The sequence below is a fragment of the Mirounga angustirostris genome, unplaced genomic scaffold, assembly GCF_029215605.1.
Source record: "Mirounga angustirostris isolate CCGP_5_RB_7025 unplaced genomic scaffold, mMirAng1.0.hap1 SCAF_11, whole genome shotgun sequence".
Taxonomy (NCBI): domain Eukaryota; kingdom Metazoa; phylum Chordata; class Mammalia; order Carnivora; family Phocidae; genus Mirounga; species Mirounga angustirostris.
Window position 1 is genome coordinate 45,578,380 of NW_026991719.1, and position 21,146 is coordinate 45,599,525.

Genomic DNA, 21,146 nt, shown 5'->3' on the forward strand with positions numbered 1-21,146 from the left:
ATCTATCACTTGCTAATTCAATGACCGTAGGCAAATTACTTTACCTCTCTAATCTTCAGCACCTTCATTTATAAAGATGAGTATACTAACATCTATCATACAGGGATACTGAAAGATTAAATGATAAAACAAATGCATAACATTTAGCGTGTCTAACAAAAGAATACAATAAATTTGCTATTATTACTAGTACTGTTATAACCTTAATAATGTAAAATACTACACAATACATACAGGGAAAAAAAGATGAAAACTAAAACATTAATAGGAACTATCTCTGAGAGGTGGTAAAAAGTGATTTCTATTTTCTTCCTGGTATTTGGCCTATATTTCCTAGTACATAATATTTTTATCAGAAAAAATTTTAATGAAGAGACGTTAGCATTTCACAATGCTCTATACTCATGTCTGAAGCAACATGGCCCCGACCTGTCAACACAGACCTCTACACACACTCTTAACCAAATAATATTTACACACTGACCTGAAGGACAGTAAGTTGGAATTTAGTCCCCTTCTCTGGTCGAGGACAGGAAGCTCTTCTTTGTTTGATCCGATCTTGTTTGCCATTTCCACAGGGATTATCAGGGGTATTGATGTTTTCCTTCACAGCTGCCACATCAGGATTCAAACTAGTTATTAGAAAAAAAACAAAAGCAAGTCCTATTCAATTTCTCAGAGAAAACATTATTCCATGATTCTCAAAGCCCAGTATTTAACCCAAATGAGAATTAACATCTGAAATTCTATGATGTCTAGAATAATTCCATTCTGATGGTAAACTTCTAGAAAAACTCCAATTATAAAATAATACATAATGAGTTTAAGGAAAATAAATAAGAAATACAATGTCTGAGAATATACAAAAAGCAAATTGTACACTTTAAATTGGTTAATTTAATGGTATGTGAATTATATCTCAATAAAGATGTTTTTCAAAGTTATGAAAAACTGAGATAATATGTATTTATTTGGCATACAATTCCTGACATTAGTAGGAATGAAAGAAAAACACTGTCATTGATGGACCTCTGTGGAACCTTTTATCAAAGGATGCTCTTGATCAATTTTATCTTGTTTGTTTTTGGGTATATTATTAATGTGTCCAAATAAAACTTCTAACAATTTTCACTCAAAATATACCTGTTTATGGGTTGGACTCAAAGGGGCATAGACAAACCAAGTGGGGGAGATAGGAACAGGGTAGGAGAAAGAACAAAAAATGAAAATGAGATTTAAAAAAATGTGGTAGTGGTTTGTTAGAAGATGGTGGCAGAGTAGGAGGACCCTATACTCGCCTGTCCCATGAATACAACCAGATAACTATCAAATCATCCAAAATACACCAGAAATGGACCTGAAGACTAGAAGAACAACTACACAACTAAAGGTAGAGAAGAAGCCACACTTAAGAAGATAGAAAGTGTGAAGGCATGTTTGGTTGAGAATCAGATTATGGCCACTGGGGTGGGAAGGAAGCAGTAGTCACAGAAAAGGGTTAGATAGACTAACACACAGGGGAATGCATGGGAAAACAAATCCCCGTAACAATTGGCTTGGAAAGCAAGAGGGACCAAATTTCATGACTTTCAGCCACCAGCAGGGCATAAAGCCTGTAGTTTTAAAGGTCACTGGACTTGGCTGGGATACAGCCCAGAGGGCATTGAGCTACTCTTGCAGAGCAGGCAGGCAAACAACCTATAAGTATACAGTGTGGCAACAGTGATATGAAGAGCACCTGGGGTACATGGTGGGAAGGTTATTTGTTCATTTTAGACCACATCCCAGATAGGCAGGGTTCACAGAGAGAAACCTCCAGGAAGAAAAGAACTAGGCAGTACCATTTCCTTCCCCTGACCTAAGTGTAAGCACAGGGCCACCACAGGAACCAGCACAATTCTGACAATCCTGACCTGACATGCTTATACCAAGCCCCACATTCTAGTGGAACCCCCACATTCTAGTGGAACCCCCATTCCCAGTCTCCATTGCCTCAATCCCACCTTGGAGGGTCCCTCCCCCAGAAGATTGGCCCCAAACCCTGCTCACACAATGCTTCCTGACTCAGGAGTTTTGCAGAGCCTCAGTTATAGTGGCAGTGAGATCAGGTCTCATTTCACAAACAGACCAGAGCACACCTAGTTAAAACATGCCACATTCAGCAAGGAACCAAACACTGCCCACAACACACAAACTGAGCCTCTGCAAACAACTGGCCTGAAGGATAAAGTGGCTAGGACAAAATAAGAGCATACACAGCACACACTGGAGACACTCCTGTAAGCACCAGGCCCTGGGGAACAAAGGACACTACTGGGCAAGGCACTACAGGATCTCTTCATCATAAGGCCACTACCCTCATGAATAGGAGATGTAGTTGACTTTCCTAAAACAGAGAAACAGGCACAGAAATGTAGATAAAATGAGAAGACAGAGAAATTTATCCCAAATGAAAGAACAGGACAAGGCCACAGCCAGAAACATAAGTAAAACAGAAATACATAACATGTCTGATAGAGAATTTAAAGTAATGATCACGAACATACTCACTGGACTTGAGAAAAGAATGGAGGACATCAGTGAGACCCTTAACACAGAAATAAGGAATAACATAGCAGCAATAAAAGGCTCAGTAAACGAAATGAGAAGGACACTTGATGGAATGAAGAGCAGGACAGAAGAAGTAGAGGAATAAATTAGTGACCTAGAAAACAGAATAATGGAAAGTAATCAAGTTGAACAAGAGAGAAAAAAGAATTATGAGAAATGAAAATAGACTTAGGAAACACAGTGACTCCACCAAATGTAATAACATTCATATTATAGGAGTCCTAGAAGAAGAGAGAGAAAAGGGGATAGAAAATTTATTGGAAGAAATAATAGCTGAAAACTTCCCTAATCTGGGGAAGGTAACAGATATATAGATCCAGGAGGCATGAGAATGCCAACAAAATCAACTAAAAGAGATCCATACCAAGAAATATTCTAATTAAACTGGCAAAAAAATAGTGATAAAGAAAAAAATTTAAGGGGCACCTGGGTGGCTCATCGGTTAAGCGTCTGCCTTCAGCTCAAGTCATGATCCTGGTGTACTGGGATTGAGCCCCTGCTCCCTGGAGCAGGAAGCCTGTTTTTCCATCTCCCTCGGCAACCCCCCTGCTGCTGCTCCCTTCCCCCCCATATATATCAAATAAATAGATAAAATATTTAAAAAAATTTTTAAAGCAGCAAGGCAAAAGAAGATAGTAACATAAAAGAGAAACTCCATAAGGATAAGCAGGGGATTTTTCAGCAGAAGCTTTGCAAGCCAGAGGGGAGTGGCATGATAGGTTCAAAGCGCTGAATGAGAAAAATCCGCAGCCAAGAATACTCTATCCATCAAGGCTACTATTCAGAATACAAGAAGAGATAAAGAGTTTCCTGGACAAATAAAAACTAAAGGAGTTCATGACCACTAAACCAGCTCTGTAAAAAATATTTAAGGGGACTCCCTGAGTGGAAAGGGGAGACTCAAAGTGAAAGTATAAAGGTAGGAAACTAAAGCAGTAAAAATTAGTATTTCTGTAAAAATTCAATCAAGGTATTCACAAAATAAATGGAAAACATGTAAAATATGTAAATATGTGAAACATGACAAAATATTCCTAAAATGTGGGGAGAAGAGTAAAGAATGGGTCTAAACTTAAACGATCATCAAATTAATATAGCCTGCTACATGCAGATGTCATACACAAACCTAATGGTAACCATATAACAAAAACCACTAATAAATATGTAAATAACAAAGAGAAAAAAATCCCAATATATCAATAAAGAAAATCACCAAATGATGAAAGAGATAAAAACAATAAAGGATCAGAAAAAAATCTTCAGAAACAACCACAAAACAAAGAATAAAATGACAATACATTTTCAATAATTACTTTGAAGGTAAATGGACTAAATGCTCCAATCAAAAGTCATAGGGGGACAGAATGAATAAAAAAATAAGATCCACCTATATGCAGCCTACAAGAGACTCACTTTAGACCTAAAGACACCAACAGATTGAAAATGAAGGAGTGGAGAAACATCTATCATGAAAATGTATGTCAACAGAAAGATGGAAGAGCAATACTTATATCAGAGAAAATAGACTTTAAAACAAAGACTAACAAGAGAAAAAGGAGGACAATATATAATCATAAAGGGGATACCCAACCAAAAGATACAACAATTTTAAATATCTAGGCACCCAACATATGAGCAAAAAAAGAAAGAGTTAATAACAAATATAAATAATCAATAACCATACAATAGTTGGGTACTTTAACACCCAACTTACATCAATGCGCTGATCATCTAAACAGAACACTGGGGCACCTGGGTGGCTCAGGCAGTTAATCATCTGGCTTTGGCTCAGCTCATGATCTCATGGTCCTGGGATAGAGCCCCACGTAGGGCTCCCTGCTCAGTGGGGAGTCTGCCTCTCCCTCTCCCTCTGCCCCTCCCCACTGCTCATGCTCTCTCTCGTTCTCACTCTCTTAAATAAATAAAATCTTTTTTTTTTTCCAAAATTTATTTATTTGACAGAGAGAGACACAGCGAGAGAGGGAACACAAGCAGAGGGAGTGGGAGAGGGAGAAGCAGGCTCCCCACCAACAGGGTGCCCGATGCAGGGCTCGATCCTGGGACTCCGGGATCATGACCTGAGCGGAAGGCAGACGCGTAACGACTGAGCCACCCAGGTGCCCCAATAAAATCTTTTTTAAAAAAAGAACATCAACAAGGGAACAATGGCTTTGAATGACACTGGAAAAGATGGATTTAACATATATTTTCAGAACATTCCATCCTAAAACAATAGAATACACATTCTTTTCAAGTGCACACTGAACAACCGACAAAATAGATCATGTATTAGCTCTCAAAACAAGCCACAACAAATTCAAGAAGATTGAAGTCATACCATGCATCTTTTCTGACCACAACACTATGAAACTAGAAGTCAACCACAAGAAAAAATCTGGAAAGACTAAATATATGCAGGTTAAATAACATGCAACTAGTCAATGAATGGCTAAACCAGGAAATAAAAGAAGAAATAAAAAATTACATAGAAATAAATGAAATGAAAACACAATGGTCCAGAACCTCTGGGATGCAGCAAAACCTATTCTAACACGGAAGTTTATAGCAATACAGGCGTACCTCAAAAAGCAAGAAAACTCTCAAATAAACAACCTGACCTTCCATCTAAAGGAGCTAGAAAAAAACAACAAACAAAACCTTAAACCAGAAGAAGGAAAGAATAAAGATTAGAGCAGAAATAGGGGCGCCTGGGCAGCTCAGTCGTTAAGTGTCTGCCTTCGGCTCAGATCATGATTCCAGGGTCCTGGGATCCAGCCCTGCATCAGGCTCCCTGCTCGGTGGGAAGCCTGCTTCTCCCTCTCCCACTCCCCCTGCTTGTGTTCCCTCTCTCGCTGTCTCTCTCTCTGTCAGAAAATAAATACAATCTTAAAAAAAAAAAGATTAGAGCAGAAATAAATTATATAAAAATTTTTTAAAAATAGAACAGATCAATGAAACCAAGAGCTGTTTCTTTGAAACAATTAATAAAATTGATAAACCTTTAGCCAGACTTAGCAAAAAGAAAAGAGAATGGACCCAAATAAACAAAATCACAAATAAGAGAGGAGAAATAATCAACACCACAGAAATATGAACAATTATAGGAGAATATTATGAAAAATGATATGCAACAAATTGGACAACCTAGAAGAAATGAATAAATTAACAGAATCACATAAACTCCCAAAATGGAAACAGAAAGAAATAGAAAATTTGGACAGACGGATAACCAGCAAAGAAATTGAGTCAGTAATCAAAAAACTCCCAACTAACAAAAGTCCAGGACCAGATGGCTTCACAGGCGAATTCTACCAAACATTTAAGGAAGAGTTAATACCTATTCTTCTCAAACTGTTCCAAAAAATTGAAAAGGAAAGAAAACTTCCAAATTCATTCTATGAAGCCAGCATTACCCTGATACCAAAACCAGATAAACACACCACTAAAAAAGAGAACCACAGGCCAATATCCTTTATCCTTGATGAATATAGATGCAAAAATCCTCAATAAAACACTAGCAAACCGAATCTAACAGTACATTAAAAAAATCATTCACCACAATCAAGTGGGATTTACTCCTGGATTGTAAGGGTGGTTTAATATTTGCAAATCAGTCAACACATTACATCACATCAATAAGAGAAAGAATAAACCATATGATCATTTCAATAGATGCAGAAGCAGCATTTGACATAGTACAACATCCATTTATGATAAAAACTCTCAATGAAATAGGTTTAGAGGAAACATACCTCAACATAATAAAGGCCATCTATGTAAAACCCACAGGTAACATCATACTAAATGAGGAAGAACTGAGAATGTTCTCCTAAGGTCAGCAACAAGTCAAGGATGTCCACTCTTCCACTTTTATTCAAGATACTACTGGAAGTCAAGCCACAGCAATCAGACAACAACAAAAAAATAAAAGGCATCCAAATTGGTAGGAAGAAGTAAAACGTTCACTATTTGCAGATGACATGATACTGTATATAGAAATCCTAAATAACTCTAACACAAAACTGCTAGAACTGAAAAGAAATTCAGTAAAGTTGCAGGATACTAAATCTATATACAGATACCTGTTGCATTTCTTTCTTCTTTAAAGATTTATTTATTTTAGAGAGAAAGAGCACAAGCAGGGGGAGGGGCAGAGGGAGAAAGAGAGAGGATCTTAAGCATGCTCAGTGTGGGGCTTGATCCCAGGTCCCTGAGATCATGACCTGAGCTGAAATCAAGAGTTAGACACTTAACCGACTGAGCCACCCAGGTGCCTCAGATATCTGTTCCATTTCTATACACCAATAATGTAGCAGCAGAAAGAGAAATTAAGAAACCAATCCCATTTACAGTTGTATGAAAAATAGTAAGATACATAGGAATAAACCTAACCAGAGGTAAAAGATCTGTACTCTGAAAACTGTAAAACAGCAATGAAAGAAATTGAAAAGGAAAAAGAAATGGAAAGACATTCCATACTGATAGATTAGAACAAATACTGTTAAAATGTCTATACTACAAAAAGCAATCTACAGATTCAATGCAATCCCTATCAAAATACCAACATTTTTTTTCAAAGAACTAGAACAAATGATCCTAAAATTTGTATGAAACCACAAAAGACCCTGAATAGGCAAAGCAATCTTGAAAAAGCATCACAATTCTGGACTTCACGTTATATTACAAAGCTGTGGAGATCAAAACAGTACTGGCACAAAAGTAGACACATAGATCAATAGAACAGAATAGAATTTCAGAAATAAACCCACAACTATAGGCCAATTAATCTCTGACAAAGCAGGAAAGAATATCCAGTAGGAAAAAGAAATTCTCTTCAACAAATAATGTTGGCAAAACTGGACAACAACATGCAAAACAATGAAACTGGACCATTTTCTTACACCATACACAAGAATAAATTCAAAATGGATGAAAGACCTAAATGGGAGACCTAAAATCATAAAAAGCCTAGAAGAGAACACAGGAAATAACTTCTTTGACCTCAGCCCTAGCAACTTCTTTCTAGATATGTCTCCTGAGGCAACCTACTGAATGGCATAAGACATTTGCAAAGGACATATTCGATAAAGGGTTAGTACCCAAAATATATAAAGAACTTATAAAACTCAACACCCAAAAAAACAAATAATCCAATTAAAAAATGGGTAAAAGAAATGAACAGACATTTCTCCAAAGACATACAGATGGCCAGCAGACACATGAAAAGATACTCAACACCACTTATCATCAGAGAAATGTAATCAAATCTACAATAAGATATCACTTCACACCTGTTGGAATGACTAAAGTCAACAACACAAGAATCAACAGATGTTGGCAAGGATGCAGAGAAAGGGTACCCTCTTGCACTGTTGGTGGGAATGCAAACTGGTATAGCCACTACAGAAAATAGTATGGAGGTTCCTCAAAAATTTAAAAGTAGAACTACCCTATAATCCAGCAATTGCACTACTGGGAATTTATCCAAGGAATGCAAAACACTAATTCAAAAAGATACATGCACCCCATGTTTATAACAGCACTATTTACAATAGCCAAATTATGGAAGTAGCCCAACTGTCTCTCCATTAATGAATGGATAAAGAAGTTGTGGTATATATATACAATGGAATATTATTCAGCCATAAAGAAGAATGGAATCTTTCCATTTGAAATGACATGGATAGAGGTAGAGAGTATAACGCTAAGTGAAGTAAGACAGAGAAAGACAAATACCATATAATTTCACTAATATGTGGAATTTAAGACACAAAACAAATGAGCAAAGTGACAAAAATACAGAGATGAGAGAAAGACAAATGAAGAAACAGACTTATCATTATAGAGAACAAAGTGTTAACCAGAAGGAGGTGGGTGGGGGGAAATGGGTTAAAAGTGTAATGGGGAGGGGCGCCTGGGTGGCTCAGTCAGTTAGGCATCTGCCTTCGGCTCAGGTCATGATCCCGGGGTCTTGGGATCGAGCCCCGCATCGGGCTCCCTGCTCAGCGGGGAGACTGCTTCTCTCTCCTCCTGGCTCGTGCCTGCTCATGCTCACTGCCCCTATCTCTCTCTTGTCTCTCTAATAAATAAATAAAATCCTTAAAAAAAAATGTAATGGGGATTAAGGTGTGCACTTCTCATAGTGAGTACTAGGAATTGTTTGGAATTGCTGAATCACTATATTATACACCTGAAACTAATAAAACACTGAATGTTAAAAAAATAGACAATAAAAACACTTATATTTAAAGGAAAAAGGGAAATGTGGTTTATACATGTTTACACATACACACGTCTATACACGTACACACACACACACACAGAGGAACAGTATTCAGCCATAAAAAAGAATGGAGTCTTGCTATTTTCAATAGCATGAATGGACCCTCAAGATATTATTTTCCTCTTTATACTTCTCATGCTAAGGGAAATAAGTCAGAAAGAGAAAGACAAATATCATATGATCTCACTTATATGTGGAATTAAAAAAAAAGACTCCTATATACAGAGAACAGATTAATGATTAATTAATCATTGCCACAGGTTGCCAGAGGTGGGAAATGGGTTGAGCAAAATAGGTGAAGGCAGTCAAAGATAGAAACTTCCTGTTATAAAATAAGTAACTCCTGGGATGTCATGTATATCATGGTGACTATAGTTAATAATATTGTATTGTATATTTCAAAGCTGCTAAGAGATTAGATCTTAAAAGTTCTCATCACAAGAAAAAAATTCTGTAACTATGTATGGTGATAGATGTTCACTACACTTATTGTGGTGATCATTTTGCAATATATACAAATATCAAATCAATATGTTGTATATTTAATATAAGTTTGTATGTCAGTTACACCTCAATAAAATAATAAAATAAAATATACTACAGTTCTGGTAAAAAAACAAAAATGAATGATATTAAAATGGTTCAATGTGATTAATTTTAACTAGTTAGATCTTGCAGGTTCACGTCAATATGATTATGAAAGGGCCGCTACCTTTCAGTTTATCTGTGTCAGGGCATTTTTCAGCTTTTTCTTTAATAAGTTTGAAAAACTTACAAAATTTCCAATAAACACATTTGAAAATTAAATGAGAAGATCTGTTAGCACCAAACACATACCTTTTAAATTAATTTTTTAGGTAAAGTCCTTTCTCCTAGAAACTACTCCTTAAGTATTTGTATAAAGATATGAAAGAAGATATAAAAATAACTCCTAAAATTTTTCCTATGTCCATGTGAAAAAACTTTGTATAAATACATGTGGTGGAAGGGGGCACCTGGGTGGCTCAGTCGGTTAAGTGTCCGACTCTTGGTTTCAGTTCAGGTCATGATCTCAGGGTCCTGGGTTCAAGCCTCACATAGGGCTCCACACTAGTGGGCAGTCTGCTTGAGGATTCTCTCTCTCCCTTTCCCTCAGCCCCTTCCCCCACTCACTTTTTTTCTCTCTCTCTCAAATAAATCTTTAAAAAAAAAACAAGTGGTGGAAGAAGATACATTAATACTGCTCTTAGTTTCTTAATATACAAAGAAATAACAGTAACAAGTAACACCTTCAAAAGATAAAAGGGACATAATGCTAGTCAATGGGGCTATATCATTCACATTTTAAAGTAATCTTAAAACACCAGTTCAGGGTTTGGGACAAGATGGCAGAAATCCAATTCTCTCCGTTCTTCCTACCTCTTAAGTCCAACTAAATAATGTGGAAATAATAGAGTAGACAATCAAATCTGGATACTGAAGGATGAAAATATGAAGGTGGACTAGCTAGGGACTCCCAGGACTCAAGGAAAAACAAAGCAGTTTGGCATGTCCCAATTACCCACCCAATGACAAGACAGTCTAGGCTCAGTGTCTCCTGACTCTCAGCTCAAAGGCAAAAGCAGCACAAGTCCAGTGGTCTCCTGACCCCCAACCCAGCAGAAGGTTTCAGGTGGGCCCTTTCCTCCCCTCCCCTAGTAACATTGGAGGGAGCTCCACCAGTAGCATGTGGCCTGGAGTTCTGGCCTGGGGCAGCAGCAATGGGGCCCAGTGGTGTCAGGTGAACCAACCAGACAGAACTAGTACTACAAGGGCTCTGAAAACTAAATTATCATTAGAACCACAGCCCACAAAAGTAGATCAGAACCTATGCATCTAAATAGGGTAACTGCCTGCTAAAATAGAGTATTTTTTTTAGTAGGCTCTACACCCAACACAGGGCTTGAACTCATGACCCTGAGATCAAGAGTCGCATGTTCTACTGACTGAGCCAGCCAGGTGCCCCCTTAAAATAGAGTATTTAAATATGATCCAGAGTCTCCCAAAATAATATCTAAAATGTCCAGAAGACAAATGAAAATTCCTTATCATACCAAAAGCCAGGAAAATCACAATTTGAATGCAAAAAGACAATCAAGAGATGCCAATACCAGGATAAATCAGATAATGGATTTATCTGATAAGGATTTTATTTTGTCTAAAGATTTTATTTATTTATTTATTTGTCAGAGAGAGAGAGACAAAGAGAGCACAAGCAGGGGGAGCGGCAGGCAGAGGGAGAAGCAGGCTTCCCGCTGAGCAAGGAGCCTGATGCAGGATTCGATCCCAGGACCCTGGGATCATGACCTGAGCCGAAGGCAGACCATTAATCGACTAGCTACCCAGGTGTCCCTATCTGATAAGGATTTTAAAGCAGCCATCATCAAAATGCTTCAATGAGCAATTACAAATATTCTTGAAGCAAATGCAAAAACAGAAAATCTCATAGAAAAATAGGGATATTAAAAGAGAATTAATGGAAATTATAAAAATAAAGCACAATCACAGGAAGTGACATCACCAAGATTGGCAACATAGGTTGTTTCTGACTTTGCACACAAGAACAACTAATAACTATTCAAGAGCAAGACACCACTGAAAGATTCCTAGAACATGGGGGTATGGCTGAAGCACCCCTCTGCACCACAGAGACCAAGTCAGACTGGATTAGAAGGGTAAGAGAAGGGACACCTGGGTGGCTCAGTTGGTTAAGCATCTGACTCTTGATTTCAGCTCAGGTCATGATCTCAGGATTGTGAGATCAAGCCCCAAGTCGGGCTCCGTGCTGGGCATGGAGCCTGCTTAAGATTTTCTCTCCCTCTCCCTCTGACCCTACCTCCTGCTCATGCTCACTCTCTCTCTCTCTCCCCCCACCTTCTAAAAAAAAAAAAAAAAGTATAAGAGAAGTGGCTATACATCGGCCACATTGCCCCTACCCCACGCCAGCATAGTACCCGAGCCTCCAGTACCTCCAGTGGGAAAAGAGAACCTGGGGGGACAACCAGCCCTCGCTCAGCATTGTGGGGGCCCCTATTTTGATTTCACACCACAGGCATAGCAGGAGAATCTGCAGGGCTCAACCACTGGGAATATGAGTATGACAGGGAAGGAGGGAAAGGCTTGCAGCAGGCCAACACACGGATCATGGCAGACCAAATTCATACCTGCAGTACCCAAATAGTAATCCCAACGAGTGGTTTTGCTCATCTGCAGAATCAAGTTGGGGACGTATTCTGACTAGTAAGATATCATTGTCATTTTATGTGCATTAACCTAATGACTAGTGATGTTGAACATCTTTTTACATACCTGTTGACCTTTTGTACATCCTGTTTGGAGAAGTGTCTATTTGGGTCTTTTGCCCATTTGTTAATTGGGTTATTTGTTTTCTTGCTATTGAGTTATAGGAGTTCATTATATATTTTGGATATTAACCCATTATCAGATATATAGTTTGCAAATATTTTTCCCATTCCATAGGTTTTCTTTTCACTTTGCTAATGGTTTCTTTTGTTGTGCAGAAGTCTTTTAGTTTGATGTAGTCCCACCTGTTTATTTTTTATTCTGTTACTTGTGTTTTCGGTGTCATATCCAAGAAATCATTACCAAGACCCATGTCTAGGAGCTTTATTCCCGTGTTTTCTTCTAGGAGTTTCATGGTTTCAGGTCTCACATTTAAGTCTTTAATCCATTTCAAGTTAACTTTTGTGAGTGGTGTAGATATGGATCCAGTTTCATTCTTTTACATGGGAATATCCAATTACCCCAGCCCCATTTATTGAAAAGACTGTCTTTTCTCCATTGAGTATTCTTGGCTCCCTTGTGGAATATTAGTTGACTTGTATATGCTTGGGTTTTTTTCTGGGCTCTTGATTGTGCTCCACTGGTCTATTTGTCTGTTTTTATGCCAGTATGATACTGTTTTGATGACTATAACTTTATAGTATAGCTTGAAATCAGGAAGTGTGATGTCTCCTGCTTTGTTCTTTCTCAGGATTTGGGTCTTTTGTGGTTCCATATACATTTTAGGAGTGCTTCTTTTGCTCTGTGATAAATGGCACCAGAATCTTGATAGGGATTGCACTGAATCTATAGATAGCTTTCAGTAGTACTGACATTTTAACATTAATTCTTCTGAGCCATGAACACAGAATACCTATTCATTTATTTGTGTTTTCTTTGATTTCTTTCACCCATGTCTTGTAGTTTTCAGAGTAGAAATCTTTCCCTTCTTTACTTAAATTTATTCTTTAAGTATTTTGTTGTTTGGGATACTACTGTAAATGGGATTAATACCTTTTATCTCTTTTCTTGCCTGATTGCTCTACCTAGGATTTTTAATATTATGTTGAATAAGAGTGGTGAGAGTGTTCCTGATATTAGAGGAAAAGCTTTCAACCTTTCACCATTGAGTAAGATGTTAGATGTGGGTTTATCATACGTGGCCTTTATTATATTGAGATATGTTCCTTCTATGTCTAATTTCTTAAGAGTTTTTACCATGAATGTTTAATTATGTCAATGCATTTTCTGCATCTACTGAGATGATCATATGATTCTTTTATTTCATTCTACTAATATGATCATATGATTCACTTCTTTCAATCAAATCATTGATTAATTTGTATATATTGAACCATTCTTGCATCCCTGGGATAAATCCTACTTGATTATAATGTATGATCCTTTTAATGTGCTTTTGAATTCAGTTTGCTAGTAATATTATTGAGGTTTTTTGCATCTATATTCATCAGGGAATAGGCCTGTCATTTTCTTTTCTAGTAGTATCCTTTTCTGGTTTTGGTATCAGGATAATGCCAGCCTAGTAAAATGAGTTTGGGAAGGTTCCCTCCTCTTCACTACTATGAGTTTGAGAAGGACTAATGTTAATTATTCCTTAAGTATTTGGTAAAAATCACCAGCAAAGCCATCTGGTCCTGGGCTTTTATTTGCTGGGAAAGTTTTGATTACTGATTCAATGTCTTTAATAGTAATTGGTCTATTCAGATTTTCTATTTCTTCCTGATTCAGTCTTGGTAAATTGTATGTTTCTAAGCATTTATCCATTTCTAGGTTGTACAGTTTGTTGGCATTTCATTGTTCATCATAGCCTCTTAGGATCCTTTGAATATCTGTGTTATCAGTTGTAATCTCTCCCTTTTCATTTATAATTTTGTTGATTTGGGTCCTTACTCTTTTGTCCTTGCTTAGTCTAGCTAACGGTTTGTCAATTTTGTTTATCTGTTCAAAGAACCAACTCTTAGTTTGGTTAATCTGTTCTATTGTTTTTCTGTTCTCTATTTCATTTCTTTCTACTCTAATCATTATTTCTTCTGCTAACTTTGGGCTCAGTTTGTTCTTTTTCTAATTCCTTAATGTGTAGAGTTCAGTTGCTTATTTAGGATTATAATAATGAGAAAAAGAAAACAGTCAATAATTTAACATTCCATATGATCATTATTAACATAAAAAAGTAAAAATAATACCTACTATTTTATTGAACATACACACAAATACAAGAACACAGAAGCTTCTCTAATCAAGATTCACTAAGCACTGATTGAGTGCAAATACTTCAAAATACTCTGTTTTGATGGTATGAATTTGAAGATACTCACCTTCTAACTAAATCCGGTTTTAGAAGAGTTGCTTGTTCAATTCCAACTGCCTGGGATACAGGCTGTAAATAGCACAGAAATAAAACTTGTTATAACAACAAACTTCAAGCTAAAACTGCAATCTGCTATTATTTCAAAAAAACATGGCTGTTACATTTCATATTTTGGTTACCTCACAAACTAGGTAGAATGTCTACATTATTGAATATTTGATGTTACTACCAAAGATAAAGAAAAATAAAATGTAGCAGTATTCATATTCATCAATATTTTTCATTACTTTTGTGTTATTTTTCAATGGAAAACACTGACATTCAGCTTCCAGTCTGATTGTAAAACCGGTACTAAAAGGGAGAGTTGCCGCCATTTCACAAACAGATAAATAAATGACTCAGGCTTTAACTTGTGTGCTCTGGCTCTTTCTTGCTCTCTTTACACTAAACTACTGACAACTATCCCTTTGAGGCATTAATATCAGCAGCTGCAATACTGGCCCTCTAAGAAAGTAAATGCCAACTATGTTGGAAAACAATTTTAAACATTTATCTAATCCATCCTACATATTGCCACTGGTGACAGCACAGTGTCCTTAAAATGCAAATCTACCGGGCGCCTGGGTGGCTCAGTTGGTTAAGCGACTGCCTTCGGCTCAGGTCATGATCCTGGAGTCCCGGGATCAAGTCCCGCATCGGGCTCCCTGCTCAGCAGGGGGTCTGCTTCTCCCTCTGATCCTCCCCCCTCTCATGCTCTCTCTCTCTGTCTCATTCTCTATCTCAAATAAATAAATAAATAAAATCTTTAAAAAAAAAATGCAGATCTACCAAAACTGATCTCTTCCCTACCCAGTTTAAACCTCTATGATGGTTCCTCATCTCTAAGATTAAGCTCCTTGGGATGGCAAAGTCCTCAATGAACTGGTCCCTGCCTCATTCTCAGAGTCCTCTACTTGAAGCCACGCTGAACTGTAGCTCCTCTCAATGAGCTGGGCTCTTCCATATACTGTGACTCTACTTATGTTCCTTCATCTTCCTGGACTATTTCAACTCCTCCTCAGTCTTGTCCATTCTAAGGACAGAACTCCTACAAGAAGCATCTATTACAATAGGTTCCAGACAAATCAGCAAAACTGCTTTGGGTACTCTTTAAAAAAACATATACTTTATTTAGCTCTTATCTTGTTTTCTAAACTATAAGGGATGAAGGTTTCCTGGAGAAATGACTGATTCCAACATTGGGGCAGAGAAAGTACAAGATGAGGCTGGATCATCTTGTTATGCCAAAAAGAACTGCTCAAAGAATAATGGGAACATATCAAAAATATACAGGAGCCAGCTTGAAGGGGTTCCTACTGCCCAAATATGGGACAATTTGGGTATCAAGATAAATAATGATAGTAACAGAATATAACCTATTCAATAAAATTAGAATACATGAGTTCATACTGATACAAACAAATAAATAAAATTTTTATAGCACAAAGCCAACTAATAAATATAAGGAATGATGAAATCAGAAAATCATCAATGGATGATATAACTAGTGGGTAAAATTTACATAGTTTCAAAATATCTACCCACAGATTACTTACTAATTACAAAAGCAAAAAAAGGTCACTTTATGGTAGAAAACTACACATAGCAGCCTCCACCTTAACCAAAGAATTAAATTCAACCTCAGCAATAGCAGGACAAACTGACATCACATGCCTCCTAATATGATATGATGTGCAAAGAACACCTCATCACTTACATGGTATTCCTGACAAAAATGCATGATCTGAATCTGAGCAAAAGGAAACTTCAAACAAACTCAAATTGAAGGACATTCTTTTTTTCTTTTCTTCTTTTATTTTTTTTAAGTAGGGTCCATGCTGGGCTTGAACTAACAACCTTGAGATCAAGACCTGAGCTGAGATCAAGAGTCAGACACTTAACCGACTGTTACTTAACCGACAGACACTTAACCAGATGCCCCAAATTGAAGGACAGTCTACAAAATAACCAATCTTGGGGCACCTGGGTGGCTCAGTTGGTTAAGTGTCTGCCTTCAGCTCAGGTCATGATCCCAGGGTCCTGGGATAGAGCCCTGTATCTGGCTCCCTGCTCAACGGGGAGTCTGCTTCTCCCTCTGCCCCTCCTCCCACTCATTTTTTCTCTCTCTCTAATAAATAAAATCTTTAAAAAAACAACAAAATAACCAACCTTTATTCTTCAAAAAATATCAATGTTATGAAAGACAAAGAAGGCTGATTAAAGGACAAAAGAGACAACATAACTAAAGGCAATGCATGATCTTCAATTAGATCCTGGATCTAAGAAGGAAAATTGCCATAAAGGACATTATTTGGGCAATTGATTAAATTTTAATGTGGACAACAGATTAAACAGTAGTATGATATTCATATTAAATTCCTTGAATTTTGTCATTGTATTGTGGTTAAAAAAATCCTTATTCTTATACTGAAATATTTAGGAGTAAACGGGCATGTCTACAACTAGTCCTCCCATGCTCCAGAGGGAAAATCATGTGGGCATAAATGGATAGATGGATAGATGGATGGATGAATGGATGGAGGAAGGATGGAAAGAATGACCAACCAACTAAGAAATCGATGCATCATCATCTGGGAATGCCTTTTATCATGTCCCTCTTTATCATATATGTTTAAAGTCTCCAAGGACTCTGTCTGATTTATCTTTGTATTCTCAGTGCCTCTTACCACAGTGTCTGGCACACTGTAGGCTTCTAATAAATGTTTTAAGATAGAAAGAAATAAGAAAGAAAACAGTGACATAAGAAGAAAGGTTGTGCCATAAAAATGTTCGTGATCCAATATTACCATTCCTGGATATAAAACCTAAGGAAATAATACAAAGGGAGAAAAAAAAATACATAATATAAAGTTTCTTTCATAGAAATAGTCAATAAATGGTAGATATCTCTGTGTTTTGATTGTGGTATTATACATAATAAAAACTGGCAGCAAGTTAGTTGTTCAGGAATAGGGGATGAGTTAAGTAAATATGAATATTTATTGCACTATCATCTGGCCATTGAATACTGGAATTGTGAAGGCCAAGTAAAGGCAGGGAAAACTACTTACCAATGAATGAAAAAAGTAGAAAACAAAACTGTACATATAAGTACAACCACTTACACATGTGTTAAAAGCCTGGAATACTATAACAAATATTATAATCACTGCCATGTTAAGGAAATAGCATTCTAGGTGATTTTCCCCATTTTCTTACTTTTTACAATGTTATTACATACATTTTCTAATTTAAAACTCTGAAAGGATATCAAATACTAAGTGTATAGGAAAACAGGTATTTTCATAAACCACTGGTGGGATTGGAAACTGGTTACACCTTTCTGAAGGGTAACTTGACAATCAATACAAGTCTTAAAAACATCTAGCAATGACATTTCTAGAAATTTACCCAAGGATATAATTAAGAGTGTATACAAAGGAAATAATTAAGAGTATATACAAAGATTTAGCTATAAGAATGTTCCTCACAACATAGACTATAATCACAAAGTGCAAAAAAATTAGACACTTGTTCCTTTACTTGTTCCATTATATAAATAATGGTATATCCATAGTAAAGGATATTATGTAGCCCCTTAAAAATGTGTTAAAACATATAAGATAACACTAAAAGTGAAAAAAAGATTATAAAAGAATATGTATACTATGGTTACATTAAAATTACATGTATGTATAAGCATCTAAAATGGAAGAATATACAACAAGGTGTTAAATAAACTTATCTATATTCATCTTGCTTTAGTAATTAAGAAAAAAATAAATTCAACTTTGTACAGATTTATCAACCCTCAAATCTGGTAATCACAGGGCTGGTCCCCATTATTTCAATACATAACATTATAGTGATTTTAGACAAAAGTAAAAAGGGAGTTCATTAAATTTGAAAGACATCTACAGAAATAGCCCAGCATTTATTTGAAAACATTAGTTTTGAAACTCCTCAAAATATTATGAGAGAACTTGATTAGAAGCTATCATATAAAAAAGACAGATGAACCAACTATTAGCCATGATTCTAAGGACACAAAGTAGCATTAATGATCCTGTTAATAATTACAAGTGGTTATAAAATATCATTCCAGATTATTGCCATAGTAACTCTGTCTTGTTTCTCCTTACTTAATCCATAGGCTTTGCTTCCATATTTATGCATCAGGACACCATGTCACTGTTCCATCTTGCTGGGACTCAATATAATTCTTTTTTTTTTTTTTAAAGATTTTATTTATTTATTTGAGACAGAGAGAATGAGAGAGACAGAGAGCACATGAGAGGGGGGAGGGCCAGAGGGAGAAGCAGACTCCCTGCCGAGCAGGGAGCCCGATGTGGGACTCGATCCCGGGACTCCAGGATCATGACCTGAGCCGAAGGCAGTTGCTTAACCAGCTGAGCCACCCAGGCGCCCCTCAATATAATTCTTTTAAAATTTCTTTAATACAACCATTTGTTAAGCTGGATACATTTTGTTGAATCTTGTGTGTATGAAAAAAAGAAATCTCATTGCCAAAATATTTGCTTTCGTGTTTAAACTGTGATTATGTTTAAAAGCTAATTATCTAACCCACAATTAGAAGCTAATCTAATTTGTCCAAGAAAAAAAACCCTCAGTATGGGTTGACTAGGTTGGAGGGGGAAAGGAAAGGCAGGAAATGATACTTTGTGCTCGTTTCTCAACTACCCCCACCTTAAAATACAAATGAAAGACAGGCACCAGTCCCCTTTCCTAATGAGATCCTGATAATCTGGATGTCTGAGACCTTGATAACTTGCTAGCAAAGTTCAAAAATACTGAAGTAGCTCTCGACACATGCAGAATGAGGACAAGGCCAAAATGAGAAGCAAAACTAGGCTTGGATTCCATGGGCCATACCATCCCCTAATCTACCATTTTGATATTTAAAACACTCTCTTATATTTGTTTCTAGATCTTTCTCACCCATGATGCTGTGAGCTATTCGAGGGAAGAGACTATATCTGTAAAATTTATCACAGTATTCCCAGCGCCTAACCAACACCTGAAATAGGAATAGATGCTCAATAATAGTCTTTCACTATTATAATATTCTCATATTATTTTTATTTTTATTATAGCAACAAACCAATCACTATTAAGCATTTATTAAGTGCTAAGTACTTCATATACATTATTTTACTAAATTCCACCCTTATGACAACTCTGAGCAGTAGGTATTGTTATCTTCATTTTACAAATGAGCAAGCGGAAGCTATAAGTGATGGAAGCAAAAATTGAGTCAGTAAATGGAAATTAATGAATAGACAAATGACTCCAAAGAGTACTGAGGACCAAAGACCCCTTGTGCACACCACAGAGGCTTTTCTGTTAGTTTTTGTTGGTTCCTAACCCTCTTTCTCCTTTACTTACTTCATCATTACTTGCCCTCCTCCCACCAGTGATTATCAGCCCTGGATGCAGTTTATAATCTCAAGAGAAGGAGAAGAGGAGGGAAGAAAGAAAAAGGAAACAAAAAAACAAGAAAAGAAACCTTTGAACATCCCATAAACTGCCTTATTGTATTCTCAACACTACAAACCATGTCTCTCCTATGACGTGCTTTTTTTTTTTAACAACCACTATTTATTAAGCACTTATTACATGCCAGGCACTTCTTACATATATCTCATCTAATCCTAATGAGCCTGCAAGATAGGCATTTTTTCCGACACGAAAATTTCCAACATACAGAAAAGTTGAATATTTGTTCAGTGAAAACCTGTATAACCACCACTCACAGTCTACAGCACTTTACTATAATTGCATATCACATGTATATCCATCAATCCATCTTACTTTTTACATTTCAGAGTAAGTTGCAAATGCAAGACAGGCATTTTAAAATGTCATTTCACAAATGATAAGAACCAGAACTAAAATAAATAACTTTCCTCAAATCATAGACTAAATAATTCAAAGAGACATTGTTCAAACTCAGGTCTAACTAAAGATACAAACTGCTCAAGACTATATGTACGATGTATATACCTATTTAACAGTGAAATTTTTATTTAATTTTAAAAAATTATCACTGTATATGTTCACTATATTTTTATAAAGAACCCTTCATCTATAAAGTCATTGTCTATCTAAGCCCACTTCCTGGCCAAGATTCTGAATAATGAAATTTCCCCTAAGAAATAACTGATCCACAACACAGTTCCATGGATAAACTCACATAATAACACCCAAGCTACTAAACAGGCAAGGAAAAAAGATGAAAACACATCAGCGCACAAAAACTGACAGACACGAGTGACGGAAACTCAGAGGAAGATTCATTAATTATAAGGCAGGTAGAAGTAGATAAAAGAAATTACCTGGGCTTTACTCCAGAGCCTCCCTAGGGAGTACCTTATGAAAGGGAACTAACTGAACGTCAACTTATATCTCATACTTTCTCCCTATTATCTGTCCCCAGTTGAGTTATCAAAGGTCTGTACCAATCATCAAATTGATCAGACACTGCTCTTCTTGCAGCCCTCCAAGTATTCCTTCTTTTTTTTGTTTTAAGATTTTATTTATTTATTTGTCAGAGAGAGAGAGAGA

General features: G+C 36.6%; 1 protein-coding gene across 1 annotated transcript in view; it reads right to left on the reverse strand.

Annotated features, from left to right (window-relative positions):
- The window catches only part of WNK3 (WNK lysine deficient protein kinase 3), a 157,128-nt gene that overhangs the window by 50,232 nt on the left and 85,750 nt on the right, over positions 1-21,146 (reverse strand). Inside the window, exons 10-11 of the mRNA XM_064574104.1 lie at positions 14,530-14,591; positions 485-632 (exon numbers count right to left, since the gene is read on the reverse strand). Coding sequence (XP_064430174.1) covers positions 485-632; positions 14,530-14,591 — 210 coding nt within the window. The remainder of the gene's footprint in view (positions 1-484; positions 633-14,529; positions 14,592-21,146) is intronic.